At 35.2% G+C, this 22,759-nt stretch overlaps 1 protein-coding gene across 1 annotated transcript; it reads left to right on the top strand.

Annotated features, from left to right (window-relative positions):
• The first annotated feature begins 9,942 nt into the window (after window positions 1–9,942).
• Window positions 9,943–21,863, top strand: LOC110894081 (DExH-box ATP-dependent RNA helicase DExH10). The gene is made up of 18 exons (XM_022141256.2): window positions 9,943–9,992; window positions 10,314–10,348; window positions 10,533–11,510; window positions 12,023–12,337; window positions 13,806–13,910; window positions 14,003–14,071; window positions 14,695–14,862; window positions 14,948–15,019; window positions 15,521–15,637; window positions 16,194–16,409; window positions 17,567–17,725; window positions 17,869–17,958; window positions 18,694–18,786; window positions 18,899–19,052; window positions 19,642–19,790; window positions 19,874–19,969; window positions 20,504–20,596; window positions 21,557–21,863. Exons 3-18 carry the CDS (start codon window positions 10,545–10,547, stop codon window positions 21,665–21,667), a joined length of 2,973 nt encoding a protein of 990 aa, XP_021996948.1. The 5' UTR covers window positions 9,943–9,992; window positions 10,314–10,348; window positions 10,533–10,544; the 3' UTR covers window positions 21,668–21,863.
• The last annotated feature ends 896 nt before the right edge of the window (window positions 21,864–22,759 follow it).

Here is a 22,759-nt window from a genome sequence, read left to right as displayed (position 1 = left end):
GGCTGATAAAAAAAGGGAGTTAGGGTTAGCTATTTTCTTTTATTTACTTTCAAATATTTACCCAAACAGTCCCTCAACTTAAGAGTTAATTAAATAGTTGACTCAACTTGGTTTAAGTTTCATTTGCTATAACTAACTTGGTTATCTATATAACCTTTTAAATTAATTAGATTAATTAATTAATTACTATATTGATTTTTTTTAAACAAAATATATAATCAATTAAACAAATCATTAACCATATATAAATCTTTTGACGGTTATTTTAATTCGCGAAATATTTTCGTGGTTTCCAATGGTTAGGATTCGGACATTTCAAAATGAGTTGGATTTCAGGGACTCATTTTGACGGATGTTACAGTCTCCCCTACTTTAGGAGATTTCGTCCTCGAAATCTAAGAGGAAGACTTTTGAAAAGATGAGATCCAAAGATTCAACAGAGAGAATAGATGAGACTTGATCGCGAACGGGGTTCGTTTAAAAGACAACGAATAAGGAGAATAATGGGAGTGTAAAAGTGAACGATTGATTTTTTTTTTTACACACAAATGCGGGTATAAGAATAGCATAAGTATCTGATAAACGAAAGTAGTGTGTTAAGAATGAATTCCCCTCATGGATAATCGGATATAATGCGTTGTGAGTTGTGTAAAGGTTGTATTAGGTCAAAGGGTCTGCAAAACACTGAATTTCTCATGGCACGTTTTACGAGAGTTTGGTAACATGGTGAAAACACTTATATATAGGAAGTACCAGCGGCGTATCCACAATGTTTTGACCATGTTACGTCCGTTTCGTTATTCGTGTCATGTTACGTTCCGTGTCTTACCATACGCAGCAGTACACTCTATGGTTCTCATGCGCTTATTATTATAATCCCGTGTGCACCCGCGATTATAACAATCGTCGCACGATCCGCATATCTTGTACTAGTTGCGTATGAATCAAGGTATGCATAAATTTTGAAAATAAGAGTGCGAGTGTATAGAAAGGTAGTATATAAGCACGTTTGTGTTCCAAATATTATAAGACCAACGCAAGCGAATCCCTCGGGTTTCGCTCGCGTACAGGTGCGAACGTATAAATTTTGAGTATGAATAAAAACATAAGCATAGTATAAGCTTTAATATGAATACGCACGTGAGCATAACACAAATGTATGAACACGAGTACGATTACAAGTATAAACATAACGTGTACGAAAAATGTGAGTACAAATTCTGAGCATATACGAATAAACGGGAGCATAAACATAAATCGTATAAACTAGAGTATATATGTGAGCACGAGTATAACATAAATCTTATAAATGTGAGTATGAATTGTGTGAGTATGAATACATATATAAGTATGAGTATAAACATAGGATGCATGAGCATCGATATGAACGTGGTTTCAAATGTAAAACATGAAGGTTTAAGTATGAACAAAATATATGTGCGTGAATATAAGTGTAAACAAGGTTGTATAAGTGTATATGAAAACATAAAATTTATGAATATGAATGTAGTATAAACATGAATACAACATAAATGTATAATTGCGAATGTATGTATAAACGTAACACGTATGAACTTTGAATCACGAGTATAACTTGAATGTTTAAGTGTGAACATACGTGAAGGCATAAAATGTATTAATATGGATATAGGAAATAATGATTTTGTTTACAGTATAAATTGAAATACACAAGTTTATGTGCGTAAAAGATCAAAAGTTTTGAGTATGAAAGAAAAAGTGAACGAGTGACACGCGTGAAATTGTTGTGAGATATTGACTAAAACGTATAAAATGGTATGCATATGTAGTTGTTTGCGTAAAACGTGAAGTTAAATAGATTGAGTTGTCATGAAATGCGGAATCTAGTTTGTGAATGTAAGGGAATATAAAACAGCTATTGGTTACGTGAAACGTGCTTTGTAAAAAGAATGGAAATGCTACCACGGTTTTAAAAGAGATTACAGAACTTGAAAATTTGTCGGTCCTTATGAAGTTTCCTTGCCCACGTGTTTTGTAGTTAATTGACGTATCGAGTGAGGTTTTGAAAAGTTCTAGAGATTAATAAGTTTGCGCCGTTTTATGTAACTTCGTATTAGAAAGTTTCGAAGTTTACGGATTTTCGTGAAAATTTGATCCTTTAGAAAAGGAATTTGGTATATGGACTTAGTGTTTGCTGAAAAAGCGTCTTTTAATAAAATGTTTTATTGCTTTTGAAAGAAGTTTTAGTAAATGTCGAATAATATTTGTAATATTTTATAAGTGTTTCAATAGTTATGTTGATTACAAAATTTTGTGGACAATGGATTTGTTAGACCGACTAGGTTGACGAGTAGTATTTCGTGAAATTTTGAATATTGAGAAACAAGTGTCTACGGAAAAGTTAAAATTTCACCTGTGTAGGCTATATGAAAATATAGATTGTAGGATGAGAAGTTCATTCATTTAAAGAATGCTTTTTGAAATAATTAGGGATTTGGCTAATGATAAACGATTTAGATGTATAAATGATCGTGTTTACATAACATAGTCTATTAAAAGAAAGTATCGGAAACGACCACCTAGGTAAGGGAATCACCCCTAATCCATTGGTGAGGTCGTTGTAAGATGAGAAAAAGAAGCGGAGTTAATCGTCAAGGTAAGGAAATCACTCCTATCTCGACGATATGTTTCCACTTGTTGTTATAAAAAGAAAAGGATGTAAATAAAATTACGAGAAAAATTGCATGCTAGTGATGTATAACCATATGAAAAGTAATAGTATGATGTATGCGTAAAAGTGAAATCTCAAAGCGGTTCAAAATTGACAAAAGATCGAAAATAATAAAGCGTGAGTTTGATAAAAGGAACTCGGAGGGTTCCAAAACGGAACGTTGACTAACCAAAGTGGTCGAAAAATCTTTCGAGTATGGGGAGCATGCTTTGGCCTAATAGGTGGAATACTCTCGCCGACAAGTCGGTTAACGGTATTTACCCTTCCGGTTACTACATGTCCCAAATCAATCGAAATTTCGAGACTTGGCGGGATTTTAAAAAAAATATCAAGGAGTGGAACTAGTCGACAAGGTGCGGGTTTCACCCCTGACTTGGCGATTTCGTATCCTAAGTGTGGTTGGTACTCGTTGGGTCAAAATTTAATTTCCACACTTTGACGAGGGTCCACTAGAATTTGAGATTTGAAATTTCCGTTAAGATGTGGATTTCACTCCTACCTTAATGGTGAATTTCGTGCAAAAAAATTAGAATCAAGCGGGGTGAGAGTCGTTTACCAAATTGTGGGTTTCACGCCTATTTTGGTAAACTCGTCTCGTTCGTATAATATGAGTGTTTTCGAGTTTAAGAAAGAAGAGAAAAAAAAATCGAGTAAAATGCCTTGTGAAAAGGCGTAGATTAAAGGAAATAGCGAACAAGTATAAGCACATAGAAGGCATGTTGAGAATAACACACAAAGAATAGGTCAATAAATCAAAGTATCGACACATAGTAAACGAGTATTGACACATAAGAATAGCAATTCAAGTATTAACACACAAGCGACCTATATGTTTAAAAGTCAAGGCGAATAAATGAGAAGCGAGTAAAATAGCATGCAAGTAGTTTCAAGCGATACACGAGAATAAAGCTCTAAAACTATAGACTAGGTTAAAGCATTCCTACTTTTCCTAATTCCCTATAGTTATGGCTCTGATACCAATCTGTCACACCCCAACCAATGGCGGAAACATCGGGATGAGACGAAGTGTGAAGATTGCTCGAGACATCATAACGCTAATAATTGTGACAAGTATTTAAATAATCATTTCATTCCATTTCTAAAGGATCAATTACAAAGCTTTTGAAACAAATACAACAACCTGAATAATAAAATAATACAATATGAATACAATTCTTTTTAAGTGTGTATCTAAGCATCCTACTAAATTCCATGCATCGTCGACATCCACCTGTAACATGTTAAAATAAAGTCAATGCAAAAGCAAAGGCGAGTATACAAGTTTGGTACATACATAGCATAAGATAAAAGTGTGAACAATTCCTCATAGCAAGCATGCGATTCAAGATAAACATTAAATATGGCATGTGTATAACATATCCAACCAAGAAAACGCAACTTGCTCATAACATAACCAAAGTTTCAGTAGAGGCGGGTCGTTAACCCTATAGCGCTACATATGTCAAGGTTTGGCTCGTACGAAGTTAATGATAAGTTCAACACATAAGAATCACCCAAATTTAAAGTATCAAGCCATCACATATACAAGCATTGTTATAGGAATGTTCGTGTGTTTAGACAAAAGTTCATGTGTAAGTTTCAATAGGTAAACATGTTACACCCCAAAAGTGGTAAAAGTAAAAGGGGAAAAGTACGAGTATACTCACAATATTGCAATTTCTTCCGATTATCCAAGTGTTGACGAGTGTACGAGATCAGGAGGAAGGAAAACCGAAGTTTCGAGATTGTGAGTGGTTACGATTGCGTCTCCTAGTAAAATAACGCACGAGTAAAGGTTGGGACAATTTCAAGAGAAAGAATGAGAGTGTTTGACCTAGATATTTAAAATATTATGAACTCGCTATTATTTAATAGTCAAATAAATTAATTTATTTAGATAATTTACTTCAACATTAACCCTTAAAGTTATAAAAGGAATTATAACGAATTGTTTATTGTTCTTGGAGTTTATTATAAAGTAGCAAAGAATATTTATTTTATAATTTTACGGTTTATAAAGATTCTTACAAGGTAAGAATTTTACATGAAGACTCGCTTAATTAGTAATGGATTTAGGGAATAAAGGTTTTAAAAGAACTTTTAAAAGAATAGAAATCATAAAGGTTTTATTAAAATATTTTATAAGTTTTGTCGAAATAACTATACATTTATCATTATTTCATAAAAATTAGTCGAATCTGATAGGTTTCGCTTTATGAAATTAACACGTTTGTTTTACCAGTTTATACGAAAAACGGGCAGAGTTTCCCCTGTTTTCGGACGATCCCGACAACAAGGTGTCGATTATTATTTTCAAAATTCAACAAACAATAAACGAAACAATATATTTATATATATGTTTACATTTTTTGTTACAATGTACATAGCGTTCGCGAGTAAAACAATACTTAGATAAAAAAAATAAATAAATAAATAAAACAACATAAATAATATTCGTGACATTATTACCGTGGCTCGTGTTTAACCCGTGTTGACCAGTTGATTGGTTTGACCGAAGCTGACCCGATTTGACCAGTTCACCGAGCCGAACATCAAATCTGACCGGTGTTGACTCGACTTGGAACAGAACCAAAACTGAGACTCGTAACTGAACCGACGTGCACCGAGACTGTCGGCTTGAACCTGAGCTGTCGGCTTGAATCAACTCGAACCCGAGCCGCCGAAACCAACTTGAAATAACAAAACAAAAACTGAAATGAACATGAATCGAACTTAAACAAACAAAACCCAACTCAGATTCTGACCCGAGTTCGACACGTAATCTGAATCTAAACCTGAACTCGTTGAGCCTGAGTTCGAACAGAAAAGACAACAAAAATGACCACCATAGTCGCCGGCGTCGGTAACCTGAACCGACCCGAACCGGCGCTGTCGTCGAGCCACTCCTTCACGTCGCTGTTGCTGTGGTTCGCCGTGAAAACCACTGCCGCACCGCCTCTCTCTCTCTCTCTGATGTCGCCGTCGTGCGCCGCCACCACAGTGGTGGCCGTTCAGCGAGCGGAGGTGAGGGGAGGGGGTTGGAGTAATGGGTTTGAAGTGAAGAAGAGTTGAGGGGGTATTGAAGGTGTCTCGTCGGAAGGGTGGAGGTCGCCGGAATTCGCTCCGGTCACCGGAGTTCTTGAGGAGGGAGAGAGGACCGAGTGAGTGTGTGTGTTTTGTGTGTGTGATGTGCGGCTGATAAAAAAAGGGAGTTAGGGTTAGCTATTTTTTTTATTTACTTTCAAATATTTACCCAAACAGTCCCTCAACTTAAGAGTTAATTAAATAGTTGACTCAACTTGGTTTAAGTTTCATTTGCTATAACTAACTTGGTTATCTATATAACCTTTTAAATTAATTAGATTAATTAATTAATTACTATATTGATTTTTTTTAAACAAAATATATAATCAATTAAACAAATCATTAACCATATATAAATCTTTTGACGGTTATTTTAATTCGCGAAATATTTTCGTGGTTTCCAATGGTTAGGATTCGGACATTTCAAAATGAGTTGGATTTCAGGGACTCATTTTGACGGATGTTACAATTTTTTCACATGCGATATTCAATTTTCCACATGCGATTCTACACACCCCATGCCATTTTTCACATTACCCCATGCCATTTTGTCACATGCGATATTCAATTTTCCACATGCGATTCTACACACCCCATGCCATTTTTCACATTACCCCCATGCTAGCCATTTTTTCACATGCGATATTCAATCTTCCACATGCGATTCTACACACCCCATGCCATTTTTCACATTACCCCATGCCATTTTTTCACATGCGATATTCAAATCTTCCACATGCGATTTTGTCTATCTACACACCCCATGCCATTTTTCACACTACCCCATGCTAACCATTTTTTTACATGCGATATGTATTGAATTCGCACCAGATCTGCACCTGATCGAACGGCTGGGATGATCGCGTACGTATCGTACGATAAGCGCATTTGTATTTTACTCTTTACCTGTATATATATATATATATATATAGAGGGGGGTTAACGTACAATAGGGCTTATCGTACATTACGTACGCGATAACCCTAGCCGTCAGATCTTCATCTCCCATGCGATTTAATACCTCCATGCGAACTGTACGAGCTGTGCGAATTCAATCTTCCACATGCGATTTTCTCCATCTACACACCCCATGCCATTTTTCACATTACCCCATGCTAAACATTTTTTCACATGCGATATTCAATTTTCCACATGCGATTCTACACACCCCATGCCATTTTTCACATTACCACATACTAGCAATTTTTTCACATGCGATATTCAATTTTCCACATGCGATTCTACACGCCCCATGCCATATTTCACATTACCTCATGCCATTTTTCACATGCGATATTCAATTTTCCACATGCGATTCTACACACCCCATGCCATTTTTCACATTACCCCATGCTAGCCATTTTTTCACATGCGATATTCAATCTTCCACATGCGATTCTACACACCCCATGCCATTTTTCACATTACCCCATGCCATTTTTTCACATGCGATATTCAAATCTTCCACATGCGATTTTGTCCATCTACACACCCCATGCCATTTTTCACACTACCCCATGCTAACCATTTTTTCACATGCGATATGTATTGAATTCGCACCAGATCTGCACCTGATCGAACGGCTGGGATGATCGCGTACGTATCGTATGATAAGCGCATTTGTATTTTACTCTTTACCTATATATATATACACAATGTAAGTATCTATAGAAAACCCACTTTAATTTAGAAAACCCGGGAAACTCAAAGCTCCCGATGTTTTTTTTTCTTGAAAAAATTTACACATGTTATATACATGTTTTTAAGGGTTTTGGGCAAGAAAAATCAAAAAAGCGCAAAGTAGATATTTTTAAAAAAAATAAACAAGTATTGGTGTAACACATGTTACAAATATGTCAGATGAATGTAACATGTGTTACACCAAAACTTGTTTATTTTTTTTAAAAAATATATACTCGGCGCTTTTTTGATTTTTTTTTGCCCAAAACCCTTAAAAACATGTATATAACATGTGTAAATTTTTTTCAAGAAAAAAAAAACATCGGGAGCTTTGAGTTTCCCGGGTATACGACATATCCTCCAGGCTCAAGCCATCTTCGCTGGCAGCCCGACATCACCACTATATTAGTTTTTCGTTGAGCTTCGTAACCCCTCAACACGCTACTATATCTATGTCTTTTCACATGAGACACACCTTCTTCCCCACTCATCACCCTCTCTTTATCCCCATAGATCCCATTGAACATTCCCATTTTTCAATATAACTCCTCACACCCCTTAACGAATTTTAAAGACCACAATCGACTGCCTCCACTCTTTATGAAGCTTTCGCAAAACCATTTTAAAAACAAAACATGTAATAAAGATAAACCACAAACACTATTTCTATAAACTAAGGGGGTGTTTGGCCTATCTTTTTTTAACAAAGCTTATAGCTTTTTTTTTTCTTATACAAAATAAGCTTAATTTGGTGTTTGGTTTAGCTTTTTAGGCTTAGGGGGTGTTTGGCCTAGCTTTTTTATGTAAGCTTATAGCTTTTTTAGCTTATTTTTACAAAATAAGCACTAATGGATGTTTGGTTTAGCTTTTTATGTTTATGCTTATTAGCTTATATAAGCTAATTCTAAGAAGCTTATGGGAACATGGTTTTTAGCTTATTTGAATAAGCTTATTTGAAGAAGATGGTTTTTTACTCATTACACACAATGATATTATACCCTTTCCCATAATACAAAATAACTTAACAAACAACTAAAGATTAATTATTAATTATCAACTTGTAGAATATAAGCTAATCCAAACACTTGAAAATAGCTTATCAAATGAAAGAAAATAAGTATAAGCTACTTAAAAATATAAGCATAAGCCAAAAAAATAAAAGCTAGGCCAAACACCCCCTTATGCTTATTAGCTTATATAAGCTAATTTGAAGAAGCTTATTTGAAGATGGTTTTTTAGTTTATTTGTGTAAGGGCAATTGATAGAAAATAAGTTAATCCAAACACTTAAAAACAGCTTATCAAATGATAGAAATATAAGCTATAAACTAATTTAAAATATAAGCATAAGCAAAAACATAAAAGCTAGACCAAACACCCCCTAAAACTTATTTGTATAAGCTTATCTATGTATCCGACTCTAAAAGTAAACTCATAAATTTCGTGCCAGGTTTTTTTATTATAAGATTTCCATATTGAAAAGACATCCAACTACAGTAGAAACTCGATTATTTAATAAACTCTCTAAGATAATATTTTTTGCCGGTCCCGACTCGGGGATAAGGTGCTAAATTAATAATTCGCTAAAATTATAAGATAATACATTTTTGATAATTTCTTTAGACCCCATATAAAATATAAATTGAATCTCGTCTCAAATTGTTGTTTTTTTCACACCTTTAAGATGGGAAGCCATGTTGTGTGTATGATTTGTTTGTGTTAACTTATTTTGATCGTGTATTTATATAGAAAATATTTTTAATGTTCATAAAGTGATACATTGAACACAAGAAACATAATAAGGTGGGAGATTGAAGGTTTCTTTCAAATTGGGCCGTTCATTTGATATACATGCATTGTATACAATAATTAAGTGGAAGCTTGAAAGGTGTTTGTAAACTAAGTATTCTACTATAAATTAATAAAATATTAATTAATATATAAATTAATAATTATTAATTTATCGATTATTTAATAACTCTTTTAATTAATAAATTTTGGTGGTCCTAACTTTATTATTTTATAGAGTTTCTACAGTAGTTTTGTAGTGAAAGTAAAATCTACCCCTTAACCTTTGTACCATATGCGAATTCAACCCATCAAATTTGTGACCCCAACACCATAAGGGATGAGCAAATCCCGATCCCGAAAATCCCGATCTTGAATTTCGTCAAAACTGGGTACCGATACCGAAATATGTCGGTATGGTACGGTATCGGTACGACATTGGTATGGTATTGGTACGGTAGCGGTATTTGAAGGTAAGGTATTTTACCAATACCGTAAGGAACCGGTACCGATCCCGAAAATACGAAAAAGTGGATACCGTTTCTGGTACCGAAAAAATTCGATACGGTATTTCAAGATCGGGAGCGTTACGGGACGGAATCGTGATCGGTATTTGATACCAAATGCTCATCCAATTTAGGTAAAAAAAAATTGTGCTTATTATTTTTTACCCTCCATTTGCAACAATAGAAGATCAAATCAATTGGGTTTAGGGTTTATCCTCCTTAATTTCAGAGCATTCACATCCTAACCATCAAATTATGTGAGGAGGGGTTTTTATATTATAAAGGGTATAAAAAGTGGTTGTGAGTAGAGGAGAGAGAAAATGTTACTGTTCATCTGTATATTTGGGGGGACACTGTTCATCCGTTATAATTTTTTAATATATTTTGAAAGTGGTTGTGAGTGGAAGTGAGAGAAAAATGTAATGATAATATTATTTAATTGAAAGGAGAGAGAAAAAGTATTTGTTTTTAGTGAAAATATATTGATATAGAAGTTGTTTTTTAATGGAATGTATGTATAATTTGATGGATTGGATGTGAATGCTCTCACAATTTCAGCAGCCATTATATCGGATCATAAGGTAACACATGTTCATTCTCTTCACCCTCGCTCTAATTTGAATTTTTTCCGTTAAAAATCATACAACAGAAACGATTAAATTAGGGTTCACATAGTCTATAGCAAATCGCCCATTATATACATTCCTGTAATTGTGTCTTTATAATGATAGAAATGCCTCATTTGTGGGGATGATTTTGTACCAGAAATAGTTAATAATGGAGGATAATTCAACTTCTGAAAAACGGAAGTTACCCGAAGAACCCTCGGTGGATGATGCGGAACCCGAGAACGAAGAATCGGCATCGAAGAAGCAACGGGTTGTGGCAAGAACTTGTGTTCATGAGGTAGCAGTTCCAAAAGGGTATACCGCGAGTAAAGACGAAACGATCCATGGGACGTTATCGGACCCGGTTTATAACGGCGAGATGGCTAAAACCTACCCGTTTGTCCTCGACCCGTTTCAGCAGATATCCGTTTCGTGTTTGGAGCGAAAAGAGTCGGTTTTAGTATCAGCGCATACGTCCGCTGGGAAAACCGCGGTTGCAGAGTATGCGATCGCTATGGCGTTTAGAGACAAGCAAAGAGTCATTTACACGTCTCCGTTGAAAGCGTTAAGTAATCAGAAATACAGAGAGTTGAGTCAAGAGTTTTCGGATGTCGGGTTGATGACGGGTGACGTCACACTCTCGCCGAACGCGAGTTGTTTAGTCATGACTACGGAGATTCTTAGAGGGATGCTTTACAGAGGGTCGGAGGTTTTGAAAGAAGTCGCGTGGGTTATATTCGACGAGATTCATTACATGAAGGATCGTGAACGAGGGGTAGTTTGGGAAGAGAGTATAATATTTTTGCCTCCGGCGATTAAGATGGTTTTTCTTTCTGCAACCATGTCGAATGCTACGGAATTTGCTGAGTGGATATGCAACATACATAAACAGCCTTGTCATGTGGTGTATACGGATTTTCGACCCACACCTTTGCAGCATTACGTGTTTCCGATGGGTGGTTCGGGATTGTATCTTGTAGTCGATGAAAACGAGCAGTTTCGAGAGGATAATTTCCTCAAGCTGCAAGACACTTTTATCAAGCAGAGGTTAACCGGTGGAAATAGTAAACCGAGTGGGAGAATCGCTAAAGCAGGAAACGCTTCCGGTGGATCCGATATATATAAAATCGTCAAGGTTTATCTCCTTTTTTTACTTTTGATCATAAACATGGTTGCAAAAATCGCGACTAGCCGGCGAGTAATCGCTGACTAGTCGCTAGTCGCCCATCAACTGAGTAATTTTCAGCTAATCAGTAAAAAAAATCGCTAGTCGGCCTAGTCGGCCCTAATCGCGACTAGTCGGTCGGGAAAAATCGGAAAAAATAGGGAAAAAACAAAAAAAATCGGAAAAAATTTAAAAAAACGGAAAAAATTTAAAAAAACGGAAAAAAACACATATTCCGGCCAAAACCTCTCAGATTCCGGTCAAAACTTGTCCACTTAAAAAATTACGTATAAAAATATATGTATATATGTATAAAAACTTATAATTATACTTAAAAAGTCCGATCCGATTAATCCCGATTAATCCCGAGTAATCCCGAGTAGTCGCTAGTCCCTACCTCACCGACCCGCTAGCGACTAGCGAGTTCTCCAACCTTGATCATAAAAAGTTTTTTGATTAAGGAATAATTCGTTATGTGACAGATGATCATGGAAAGAAAATTTCAACCGGTTATTATCTTTAGTTTTAGTAGAAGAGAATGTGAGCAACATGCGATGTCGATGACCAAGCTTGATTTCAATAGCGAAGAAGAAAAAGACGTTGTGGAGCAGGTTTTCAAAAATGCTATTATGTGCCTGAGTGAGGAAGATAGAAATCTTCCGGCGATTGAGCTCATGTTGCCTTTATTACAACGAGGCATTGCTGTTCATCATTCGGGACTTCTTCCGATTATTAAAGAACTTGTCGAACTTTTATTTCAAGAAGGCCTTGTGAAAGCACTTTTTGCCACAGAGACGGTAATTTCGTCTCTTTTTAGAAATGCATTATACAGTTTAATGTTAGAGGTTACACAAACTGTGCCTGTCGGGACTTGGGTAACATGTTAAATAATTATTGTGTTAAATTTGAGAGTAAAATGCACAGATAGTCCCTGTGGTTTGGTGAAATTTCACCTTTAGTCCCCAACTTTTCAAAATTACACTCTTAGTCCCTGTGGTTTGACAAGTTGTTACTCGGACAAAGCGAATGGAGGTTAGTTTTTCTGGTTAAGTAGGTGTGAAATGACAAGGACTATCCGAGTAACAACTTGTCAAACCACAGGGACTATCCGAGTAACCTTCATCCGCTTTAGGGACTATCCGAGTAACAACTAGTCAAACCATAGGGACTAAGAGTGTAATTATGAAAAGTTGGGGACTAAAGGTGAAATTTCACCAAACCACAGGGACTATCCGTGCATTTTACTCTAAATTTGACTAGAGATTGTATATATTTACAGTATCCCTCTAGTTTTTCGAGTACAATGATTTATGTTGTTCGAACTTGTGTGGAGTTAAATCATGCTTCAATTAACTTTCGACTCATTTTTCTTTTATGTTTTGGAGTAAAGTACACAATGGTCCCTGTGGTTAGCCAAAAGGTTGGATTTAGTCCCTAGCTTTTTTAAACCACACGGATGGTCCCTGTGGTTTGCACTTTGTAACGCATTTAGTCCCCAACTTTTTCCAATAGTACATGGATAGTCCCTGTGGTATGCACTTTGTTACGCATGGAGGGTCACTAAACGTTGGGGACTAAATGTGTTACAAAGTGCAAACCACAGGGACCATCCATGTACTTTTGGCAAAAGTTGGGAACTAAATACGTTACAAAGTGCAAACCACATGGACCATATGTGTACTTTTGAAAAGCTAGGGACTAAATCCAAAATTTTGGTCAACCACAGGGACCATCCATGTACTTTACTCTATGTTTTGATTTGGCACATTAGACACGTTAAAGATAAAGCGTAAACCCAAATCTACCAATTCACAGTAAATGGGTCAAGCTTGTCACCTCTACTCATGGTTGTAAAACAACGTTTCCAAGGCCGAGTAGTCGCTACAAATGCGGTCAAACTCGGCCAAAATCGGATCTAGTAGGTCAATTCGGGCCGAGTTTGACTTAAAAAATAATAAAACATAATTTATATGACTATCATAATAAATAATGAATGTCATGTTCACGTATTTTGTTAAAAATATTAGTAAATTTATGTTATTTGAAATATATTTAATTTCCGAAAACCAATTTCTTTATACTTTAACATGTCCGAGTACTCCCCGTGTACTCTCCGCCTATGCCGAGTACTCTTAACTCCCCGGTCGACCGACTAGGGACCGCCTAGCGACTTTTGCAACCATGCCTCTACTTAAGGTTCTTTATCACTGTCTTTGTTTTAGATTGTATTAATAATATGTTTCACTTGGCTAAAATGTCTAACAGTTTGCTATGGGGTTGAACATGCCTGCAAAAACCGTTGTGTTTACTAGCGTTAGGAAATGGGATGGTGATAGCTTTCGGTATGTAGGATCTGGTGAGTATATTCAGGTGCGTATCATAACATAATAGTTACGTACTTACGTTCATTTTGTCTTGAAATAAGTTTTTTATTGTGTTTTTGTGTCTTCTTTACTTTATAGATGAGTGGGAGAGCTGGACGTCGTGGAAAAGATGAACGAGGTATATGTCTTATAATGATTGATGAACAGGTATAATTAAATTGCTACATTCTTAATTTTTAAATAAATGGCAAATTGGAAAATAATAACCCCATCTTTCTGAAATTGGCCGATAATAATCCCAAGTCAGTTATTAGCCAATAATAATCTGACCTCGTCCATTTTTTTGTAAAATAGTCCGCCGTTAAAATAGCTTAACGGAGTTAAGTTTTTTTTTCCGAATTACAAACCGACTTTTTTAGGGCTTTTGATCAGAACGAGGATACGAGTCGATTGATGTAAAACTTACCTCAAAATACCGCCCCCAACCCACAAAAACGGTACTTCAATTTGGGTGTTTAACTTCCATTTAACAAAATTCAAGCCATTTCGAACACAATTTCGAGGTAAATTTTACATCAATCGACTCGTATCCTCGTTCTGATCAAAAGCGTAAAACATCGGTTTGTAATTCGGAAAAAAACTTAACTCCGTTAAGCTTATTTTAACGGCGGTCTATTTTACAAAAAGATTGGACGAGGTCGGATTATTATCGGCTAATAACTGACTTGGGATTATTATCGGCCAATTTCAGAAAGATGGATTATTATTTTCCAATTTGCTTAAATAAATTAATAATAACTTTGTTTTTTTTTTTTTTTTTTTCATTTCAGATGGAGATGAATACTCTAAAGGACATGGTGTTAGGGAAACCAGCCCCACTGGTCAGTACTTTCAGGTTAAGTTATTACTCGATATTGAACTTATTGAGACGTGCCGAAGGCCAGTTTACAGCAGAGCATGTTATCCGAAATTCTTTTCACCAGTTTCAATACGAAAAGGTTTCTTCCAATCCAAAACATTACTACTTATTTATTTCGAATAATTATAATAACTTCTAACGTATGTTTCGTCACCCATTTTCAGACTTTACCCGATATAGGGAAAAAGGTTGCCGAGCTAGAAGAGGAGGCCACTAAGCTTGATGCTTCCGGAGAGGTAACTATAATTTGATTATAAGTAGTATTTTAGTAACTCAATGCACATTGAGTTTTTATTTGTTATTATTATTTTTTTAAGAATTAATTGCCCGGATGGTCCCTGTGGTTTTACGTTTTTTCACGTTTAGTCCCCACTTTTTGGAAATAGCAGGTATGCTCCCTATGGTTTGTCATTTTGTTACTTGGATAGTCCCCTGACATTTACTCAGGGGACTATCCGAGTAACAAAATGACAAACCATAGGGAGCATACCTGCTATTTCCAAACAAACTAACATCTACTCGGGGGACTATCCGAGTAACAAAATGACAAACCATAGGGAGCATACCTGCTATTTCCAAACAAACTGACATCTACTCGGGGGACTATCCGAGTAACAAAATAACAAACCATAGGGAGCATACCTGCTATTTTCAAAAGGTGGGGACTAAACGTGAAAAAACGTGAAACCATAGGGACCATCCGGGCAATTAACTCTTTTTTTAATATTGTTTGTTAGGTTGATGTTGCGGAATATCATAAGCTTAAACTTGAAATCTCCGAACTTGAGAAGAAAATGATGGCTGAAATAACAAAGCCCGAGAGAGCTTTATATTTTCTTCTACCCGGGAGATTGGTATGTGGTGAGATTGATGTTTTATATTTCATTTTTTTTTTTGTTGGCAACGTTTTCTTTTCTACTAGAGTAAAATGCCATTTTCGTCCCTGAGGTTTGGCCAGTTTTGCGACTTTCGTCCAAAGGTTTGTTTTTTCGCATTTGGATCCAAAAAGTTTGAAATCTTGCCATTTTCATCCAACTCGTTAACTCCATCTATTTTTCTTCGTTAAGTCAGAGGTATTATCGTCTTTTTAGACATTTTTTTTATTTAACTAAAAACATTATAAGAAATAAAGATCCACCGCTGTTGACGTTATTTCTTATAGTGTTTTTAGAATAATATTTTTTTTAAAAAGACAGTAATACCCTTGACTTAACGGAGAAAAATGGATGGAGTCAACGGGTTCAGATGAAAATGGCAAGATTTTAAACATTTTGGATCCAGATGCGAAAAAACTAACCTTTGGACGAAAGTCGCAAAACTGGCCAAACCTCAGGGACAAAAATGGCATTTTACTCTTTCAACTAGATTGTTATATTTTTACTGTATGTTTATTACTTGATCTGTTTTCAGGTTAAAGTTCGAGAAGGTGGAACAGACTGGGGGTGGGGTGTGGTTGTCAATGTCGTTAAAAAACCGGCCCCATCACTAGGCTCGTTAGCCCCTACATCACGTGGCAGTAGCTATATAGTCGACACTTTGCTTCATTGTTCCATTGGTTCAAGTGAAAGTGGTTCTCGCCCTAGACCATGCCCACCACGTTCTGGTCAAAAGGGTGAAATGCATGTGGTGAGTAACTTTGACCAAGTTGACTTTTTTCACCGTGTTGACTTATGTTCAAAAACGTTGGTAAAAACCTCAAAAACTTTCAATTCTTTTTTTTTTGACAAAGTTGACTTTTTTTCACCGTGTTGACTTATGTTAAAAAACGTTGGTAAAAACCTCAAAAACTTTCAATTCTTTTATTTTTTTGACAAAGTTGACTTTTTTTCACCGTGTTGACTTATGTTAAAAAACGTTGGTAAAAACCTCAAAAACTTTCAATTCTTTTATTTTTTTGACAAAGTTGACTTTTTTTCACCGTGTTGACTTATGTTCAAAAACGTTGGTAAAAACCTCAAAAACTTTCAATTCTTTTTTTTTTTTTGACAAAGTTGACTTTTTTTCACCGTGTTGACTTATGTTCAAAAACGTTGGTAAAAACCTCAAAAACTTTCAATTTTTTTTTTGACAAAGTTGACTTTTTTTCACTGTGTTGACTTATGTTCAAAAACGTTGGTAAAAACCTCAAAAACTTTCAATTCTTTTTTTTTTTGCCAAAGTTGACTTTTTTTCACCGTGTTGACTTATGTTAAAAAACGTTGGTAAAAACCTCAAAAACTTTCAATTCTTTTTTTTTTTGACAAAGTTGACTTTTTTTCACCGTGTTGACTTATGTTCAAAAACGTTGGTAAAAACCTCAAAAACTTTCAATTCTTTTTTTTTTGACAAAGTTGACTTTTTTTCACCGTGTTGACTTATGTTCAAAAACGTTGGTAAAAACCTCAAAAATTTTCAATTCTTTTTTTTTTGACAAAGTTGACTTTTTTTCACCGTGTTGACTTATGTTCAAAAACGTTGGTAAAAACCTCAAAAACTTTCAATTCTTTTTTTTTTTTTTGACAAAGTTGACTTTTTTTCACCGTGTTGACTTATGTTCAAAAACGTTGGTAAAAACCTCAAAAACTTTCAATTCTTTTTTTTTTTTTTTTGACAAAGTTGACTTTTTTTCACCGTGTTGACTTATGTCCAAAAACGTTGGTAAAAACCTCAAAAACTTTCAATTCTTTTTTTTTTCCAGCGCATCATGCGAATCATGCATTATGCGCTCATTTTAAAGCCAAGCTGTCAACACTGATGATGTGGTAGTAACTTTGACCATGTTGACTAAAAAACTTTTTCTTCAGGTTCCTGTTCAGTTGCCTCTGATATCGGGATTAAGCAAACTGAGAATATCGGTTTCTTCTGATCTTCGCCCAATGGAAGCGCGCCAAAATATATTATTGGCAGTACAAGAGCTTGAAAAACGGTTTCCTCAAGGTCTTCCAAAACTTAATCCTGTTAAGGTACATATTTAAAATCTATAAAGTGGGATTAGACATTTATAATGAGAATCTGTTTTCTTGGTTTTTTTGGAAGATTTTGTTCCTTACTCCATGTTTTTTTTTTTTTTTTTTTTTTTTTTTTTTTTTTTTTTTTTTTTCCGCAGGATATGGGCATAGAAGAACCTGAGTTTGTTGAGCTAGTAAATCAGATCGAGAAACTTGAACAACAATTGCTTTCTCATCCACTAAACAAGGTTAGGCAGCTAGTCCTTTTTTAGAGTAAAATATAGGGGTGTTCAAAACTGTCCGTATCCGAAAATCCGATCCGAAATATCCGATATCCGAATCCGAAATATCCGAAAAATCGGATATCCCCAACTTTTGGATTTGGTCCTAGCTTTCCAAAAGTATACGGATGGTCCCTGTGGTTTGCGCTTTTTAACGCATTTATTCCCCAACTTTTGCCAAAAGTGCACGGATGGTCCTTGTGGTTTGCACTTTGTAACGCATGTAGTCCCTAACTTGGACCTGCTGAAACCTTTAGATATATTCGCCTGGGGACTAAATGCGTTACAAAGTGCAAACCACAAGGATCATCTGTGTACTTTTTGAAAAGCTAGGGACCAAATCCAAAATTTTGGTTAACCACAGGGACCATCCGTGTACTCTACTCTTTTTTTTTTTAACTTTTTATTCCGCATCAATCTTTTTGCGGGTATAGAGTACTTATTTAGTGTTGAGTTAATTACTGTTTCGTCCCTGTGGTTTGTCAAAAATCACTATTTCAGTCCATTAGTTTAAAAATTGCGATTTCAGTCCCTGTGGTTTCACTTATGGTTACAAAAGTGAAACCACAGGGACTGAAATCGCAATTTTTAAACTAATGGACTGAAATAGTGATTTTTGACAAACCACAGGGACGAAAACCGTAATTAACTCTTTAGTGTTTCTTTCATATTCTAAAATCACACATGAATTGTACTTTTCAGTCTCAAGATGAAAACCAGATCAAACGTTTCAAGAGGAAAGCCGAAGTGAATCATGAAATTCAACAGTTGAAAACAAAAATTCGTGATTCACAGGTATACTATATGTGCATGTGCATATTTATTAGCATGTTAATTTTTTTAAGGTTATATATTACATTAGTTTACATGTTACATATTTCTGGTTACATCAATTTTTTTTAAACAGCTTCAAAAATTCCGCGATGAGCTTAAAAACCGATCACGCGTTCTAAAGAAACTTGGACATATTGACGCTGAAGGAATAGTGCAAGTGAAAGGTCGTGCAGCATGCTTAATTGACACAGGAGATGAACTCTTAGTCACCGAATTAATGTTCAACGGTAATGAAAGAAATTACTTTCACATATAATAACTAGGTAAAGGATCTAATAAAAATAAAATTAACGTACGAAACGTACGAATTGGGGGAAAAAGCAAAAAGTGGCGGTGGCAATCTGGTAATTATCAGCAACTTCAAAGTTACTGGGGAAAAAGCAAAAAGTGGCGGTGGCAATCTGGTAATTATCAGCAACTTCAAAATTACTCTAGTAGAGTAATTAACTTCTATAGAGTAATTTTGTTAGCATTTAGTTATGGGGTTTAGCTTTATGGTTTAGTTTTTAGCTTTTAGTTGGGTTGGGGGGGGGGGGGGGGAGGTTAGTGTAATTTTGATAATTACCCTACACGACCAAAATTACTCTACATGAACATTTACAAAATTGCTCTACAGAAGCTCAAAATTACTCTACTAGAGTAATTTTGAAGTTGTTGATAATTACCAAAATGCCACCGCCACTTTTTGCTTTTCCCCCAATTCGTACGCTTAGTACGTTAATTTTATTTTTACGGGAACTTAACTCATAATAACTAAACGTGGCTGCAAGACATATATTCCGATTTTATTAATTTATATTTGTCTTAACGAATCAGGTACGTTTAACGATCTCGACCATCATCAGATTGCAGCTCTTGCAAGTTGTTTTATTCCCGGAGACAAATCAACAGAACAAATACATTTAAGATCGGAACTTGCTAAACCGTTGCAACAGCTTCAAGATAGTGCACGTAGAATAGCGGAGGTGAGTTGGCATCATAACCGTATAAATGTATAAAGTAACAGTTATTGACTAAAGTTTTAAAAAATGATAATTTGAATACGCAGATACAACATGAATGTAAATTGGAAGTTAATGTGGACGAGTATGTAGAGGCAGCGGTTAGACCGTTCTTGATGGATGTCATATATTGTTGGTCAAAGGTAAGATATTTCCATGCGTTTACCAAAGAATTTCACTGTATATAGTTAGCGTGTCCACTATGCAGTTAATGCGGTAAAATATCGGATATCGGTCAAGGACCGATATTTGAGATATAGGTTATCTCGGTGAGTTATTGGTAATTTTAATATCATGCAGAATTTATATATATATATAGGGTAAGGTTCATGCGAGAACCACCTTTATTGCAAGAACCAATGTGAACACAACCTAAAATAGCTAAAAGAACCTAAAAAAACAACCCCCCCCCCCCCCCCCCAATATTTGACACCGATATTTTACATGGGGACCGATAACCTATCACCGATATTAACTGCATAGCGTGTCCAATATTTTTATAGTAATAATGTATTAATCTTTATTTTTGAGTTAAATATTGTGGGAGGTTTTAAGATACACTTTAGGTGATTTATGACCTCTTCAACAGGTTTCTTTATTAAGCTGTATTTTTTTTCTTTTATATAATTTTTCTTGCATTTGGTATAAATACTGACAACGCGTTAGTATTTTTGTAGGGATCATCTTTTTCTGAAGTTATACAAATGACTGATATCTTTGAAGGGAGTATTATAAGGCTTGCTAGAAGACTTGACGAGTTTCTAAATCAGGTAAGTTCGTTGATCTATGCTCGAAAAATTTAAATTCTTGTAGTTTGCAATTTCCTGGAAATTATTAGCCTTCGTTTGACACTTTAATTGCGTATGGATGAATTTTTTTCGAGGCAAATTGTTGGCGGTGAAGTGGTAGGGTTTGGGTATAAATTCAAATTATGTAAAATTTGTTTTCGTACGCGTCATATTTGGTTTGTCCAAAATTCAGTCTAAAATATCTTAAATATTTGTAAACAATTAGCGTGTCGTGGTATATGTGATCACAAAACGTAGATTATTTCAACGATAAAATTTTCAATAGCGACTTCGAACCAACAATTTGACATGTTTTTTTTGAGGTACTTTTTTATTTTATTTTGCAGTTTAGAGATAACAAAACATATGGCATGTACCCGAAAATCACGAATATTACATGTACCCAAAAAATCATGTCAAAGGCATGAATATTTGCGGGTTGACACGAATGCGACCTGTTTAACCCAATTTTTTTTTATTATTTTTTTTTCTCATATTATAACATCTAAATCTACAAGCAAAATTAAAAATGCGTATAAAAAAACACGTTTAAATCATCAAACCTAACACTTATTTTTTTTTTAACTTTTAAAAGATTTGACATAAAATACATACCCATTTTAATTTAACAAAAAAATACGTTATTTTTTTAAATAAACGTGTGAATTTTGTGTCGTGCCAGAAAGTCACACCCTGCCTCCAGTGGCGGAACCAGAACATTTTAGGTGGGGGGGGGGTCATCATAAGCTTATTTTCTTTACATGTTAAAAATTAGGGGTCCATTTCATTTTTGTTTCTTTATAACTCTGATTTTCTATATAAAAATTCAATAAATTATGGTGATCGCAGGGTCAACTGACCCTCTTGACCCCCCTCTGGTTCCGCCCCTGGCGGCCTCTAAACTTATCCGCTGATGAAATTTTCATAACTCGACTATAACAGTTACGTGCTGCTGCTCATGCTGTTGGAGAAGCCGGTTTAGAGGAAAAGTTTGGTGCCGCCAGTGAAAGCCTGCGTCGCGGTATTATGTTTGCAAATTCTCTATATCTGTAAATCACCCAACATTTAACATGAATATATACAACACATGAAGTTAGTAGGATTCATGATCATAGCAAAGGTCCAACGGTAACTGTTTTCAATTCAGAAAGAGGTGCCGGCGCAGCCTGTTGTCCGTCTACCTTCTGTTTTGATGTAACTTGGCAAGTATGAATGAAAAATATGTGTGGATAAAAAAATTGTTTAAAAATGATATTGTCAAATATTGAGGCATTGCCAACTATCTAAATCTTAATTTTGATGTGTAGTTGTATATAGTAGGCTTGAATATACATATATAGCCATATAGGTCTTGGACCCTAGGTCCACATGCATTGATGGATTACCTGATAGTGTGGGCAGTGTGTACACATGGTGTGTATGTATACATATAGGTCCATGGGCCTCTTATAGGCCCACATGCATTGATGGATTTGTGTATATCCGGCTTAATATGTAAATGGAAATATGACCGTTTGATTTTAGTCCAGATATTGACTAGACTAGAGATTCTAATTTCAAAACATATATATATTTTAGAGTTAAGTGACATTCTCGTCCTTGTGGTTTGTCCGCTTTTGCCATTTCAGTCTAAATTTCAAAATTGTATAATTTTCCTCACTGTCATTCTCGAAATGTGTTATTTTAGTCTAAAAAACTAACCCCGGTTAAAAAGCCCAGTTAACTTAGAGGTAAAATGGTTATTTTACATAGTGGTCAAGAATGGTTCAGAGGTTGGTACACGGTGGAGGGTATGTAAAACCTCCAAAGCACTCCAAACAACTATGTAAAATGATAATTTTACCCCTGAGCTAACTGAGTTTTTTAACTGGAGTTAGTTTTTTGAACTGAAATGACATCTTTCGTGAATGACAGTGAGGAAAATGATACAATTTTGAAATTTGATTTGAAATGGGAAAAGTGGTCTAACCACAGGAACGTAGATGACACTTAACTCTTTTTTAAATTTCAAGTGTTTTTTTTTTACAATTCAAAATATTTTATTTTATTTTTTATATATTTAGAATATGTATATAGTGAAAGTGTAAAATACAATATTGTTTAACCTACGAGCGTACGATGTGACATTACGCACGTTGTAAAATT

This window comes from Helianthus annuus, chromosome 12, assembly GCF_002127325.2.
Source record: "Helianthus annuus cultivar XRQ/B chromosome 12, HanXRQr2.0-SUNRISE, whole genome shotgun sequence".
Classification (NCBI taxonomy): Eukaryota; Viridiplantae; Streptophyta; class Magnoliopsida; order Asterales; family Asteraceae; genus Helianthus; species Helianthus annuus.
This window is presented reverse-complemented; position numbering and strand designations above follow the sequence as displayed.

Excerpts from the sequence above, each read along its gene's own strand:
- LOC110894081 (XM_022141256.2), top strand. The coding sequence starts at position 10,545 with ATGGAGGATAATTCAACTTCTGAAAAACGGAAGTTACCCGAAGAACCC. Across the intron at positions 14,863-14,947 it reads ACCAGTTTCAATACGAAAAG|ACTTTACCCGATATAGGGAA; the intron begins GTTTCTTCCAAT and ends ACCCATTTTCAG. Across the intron at positions 15,020-15,520 it reads AGCTTGATGCTTCCGGAGAG|GTTGATGTTGCGGAATATCA; the intron begins GTAACTATAATT and ends ATTGTTTGTTAG.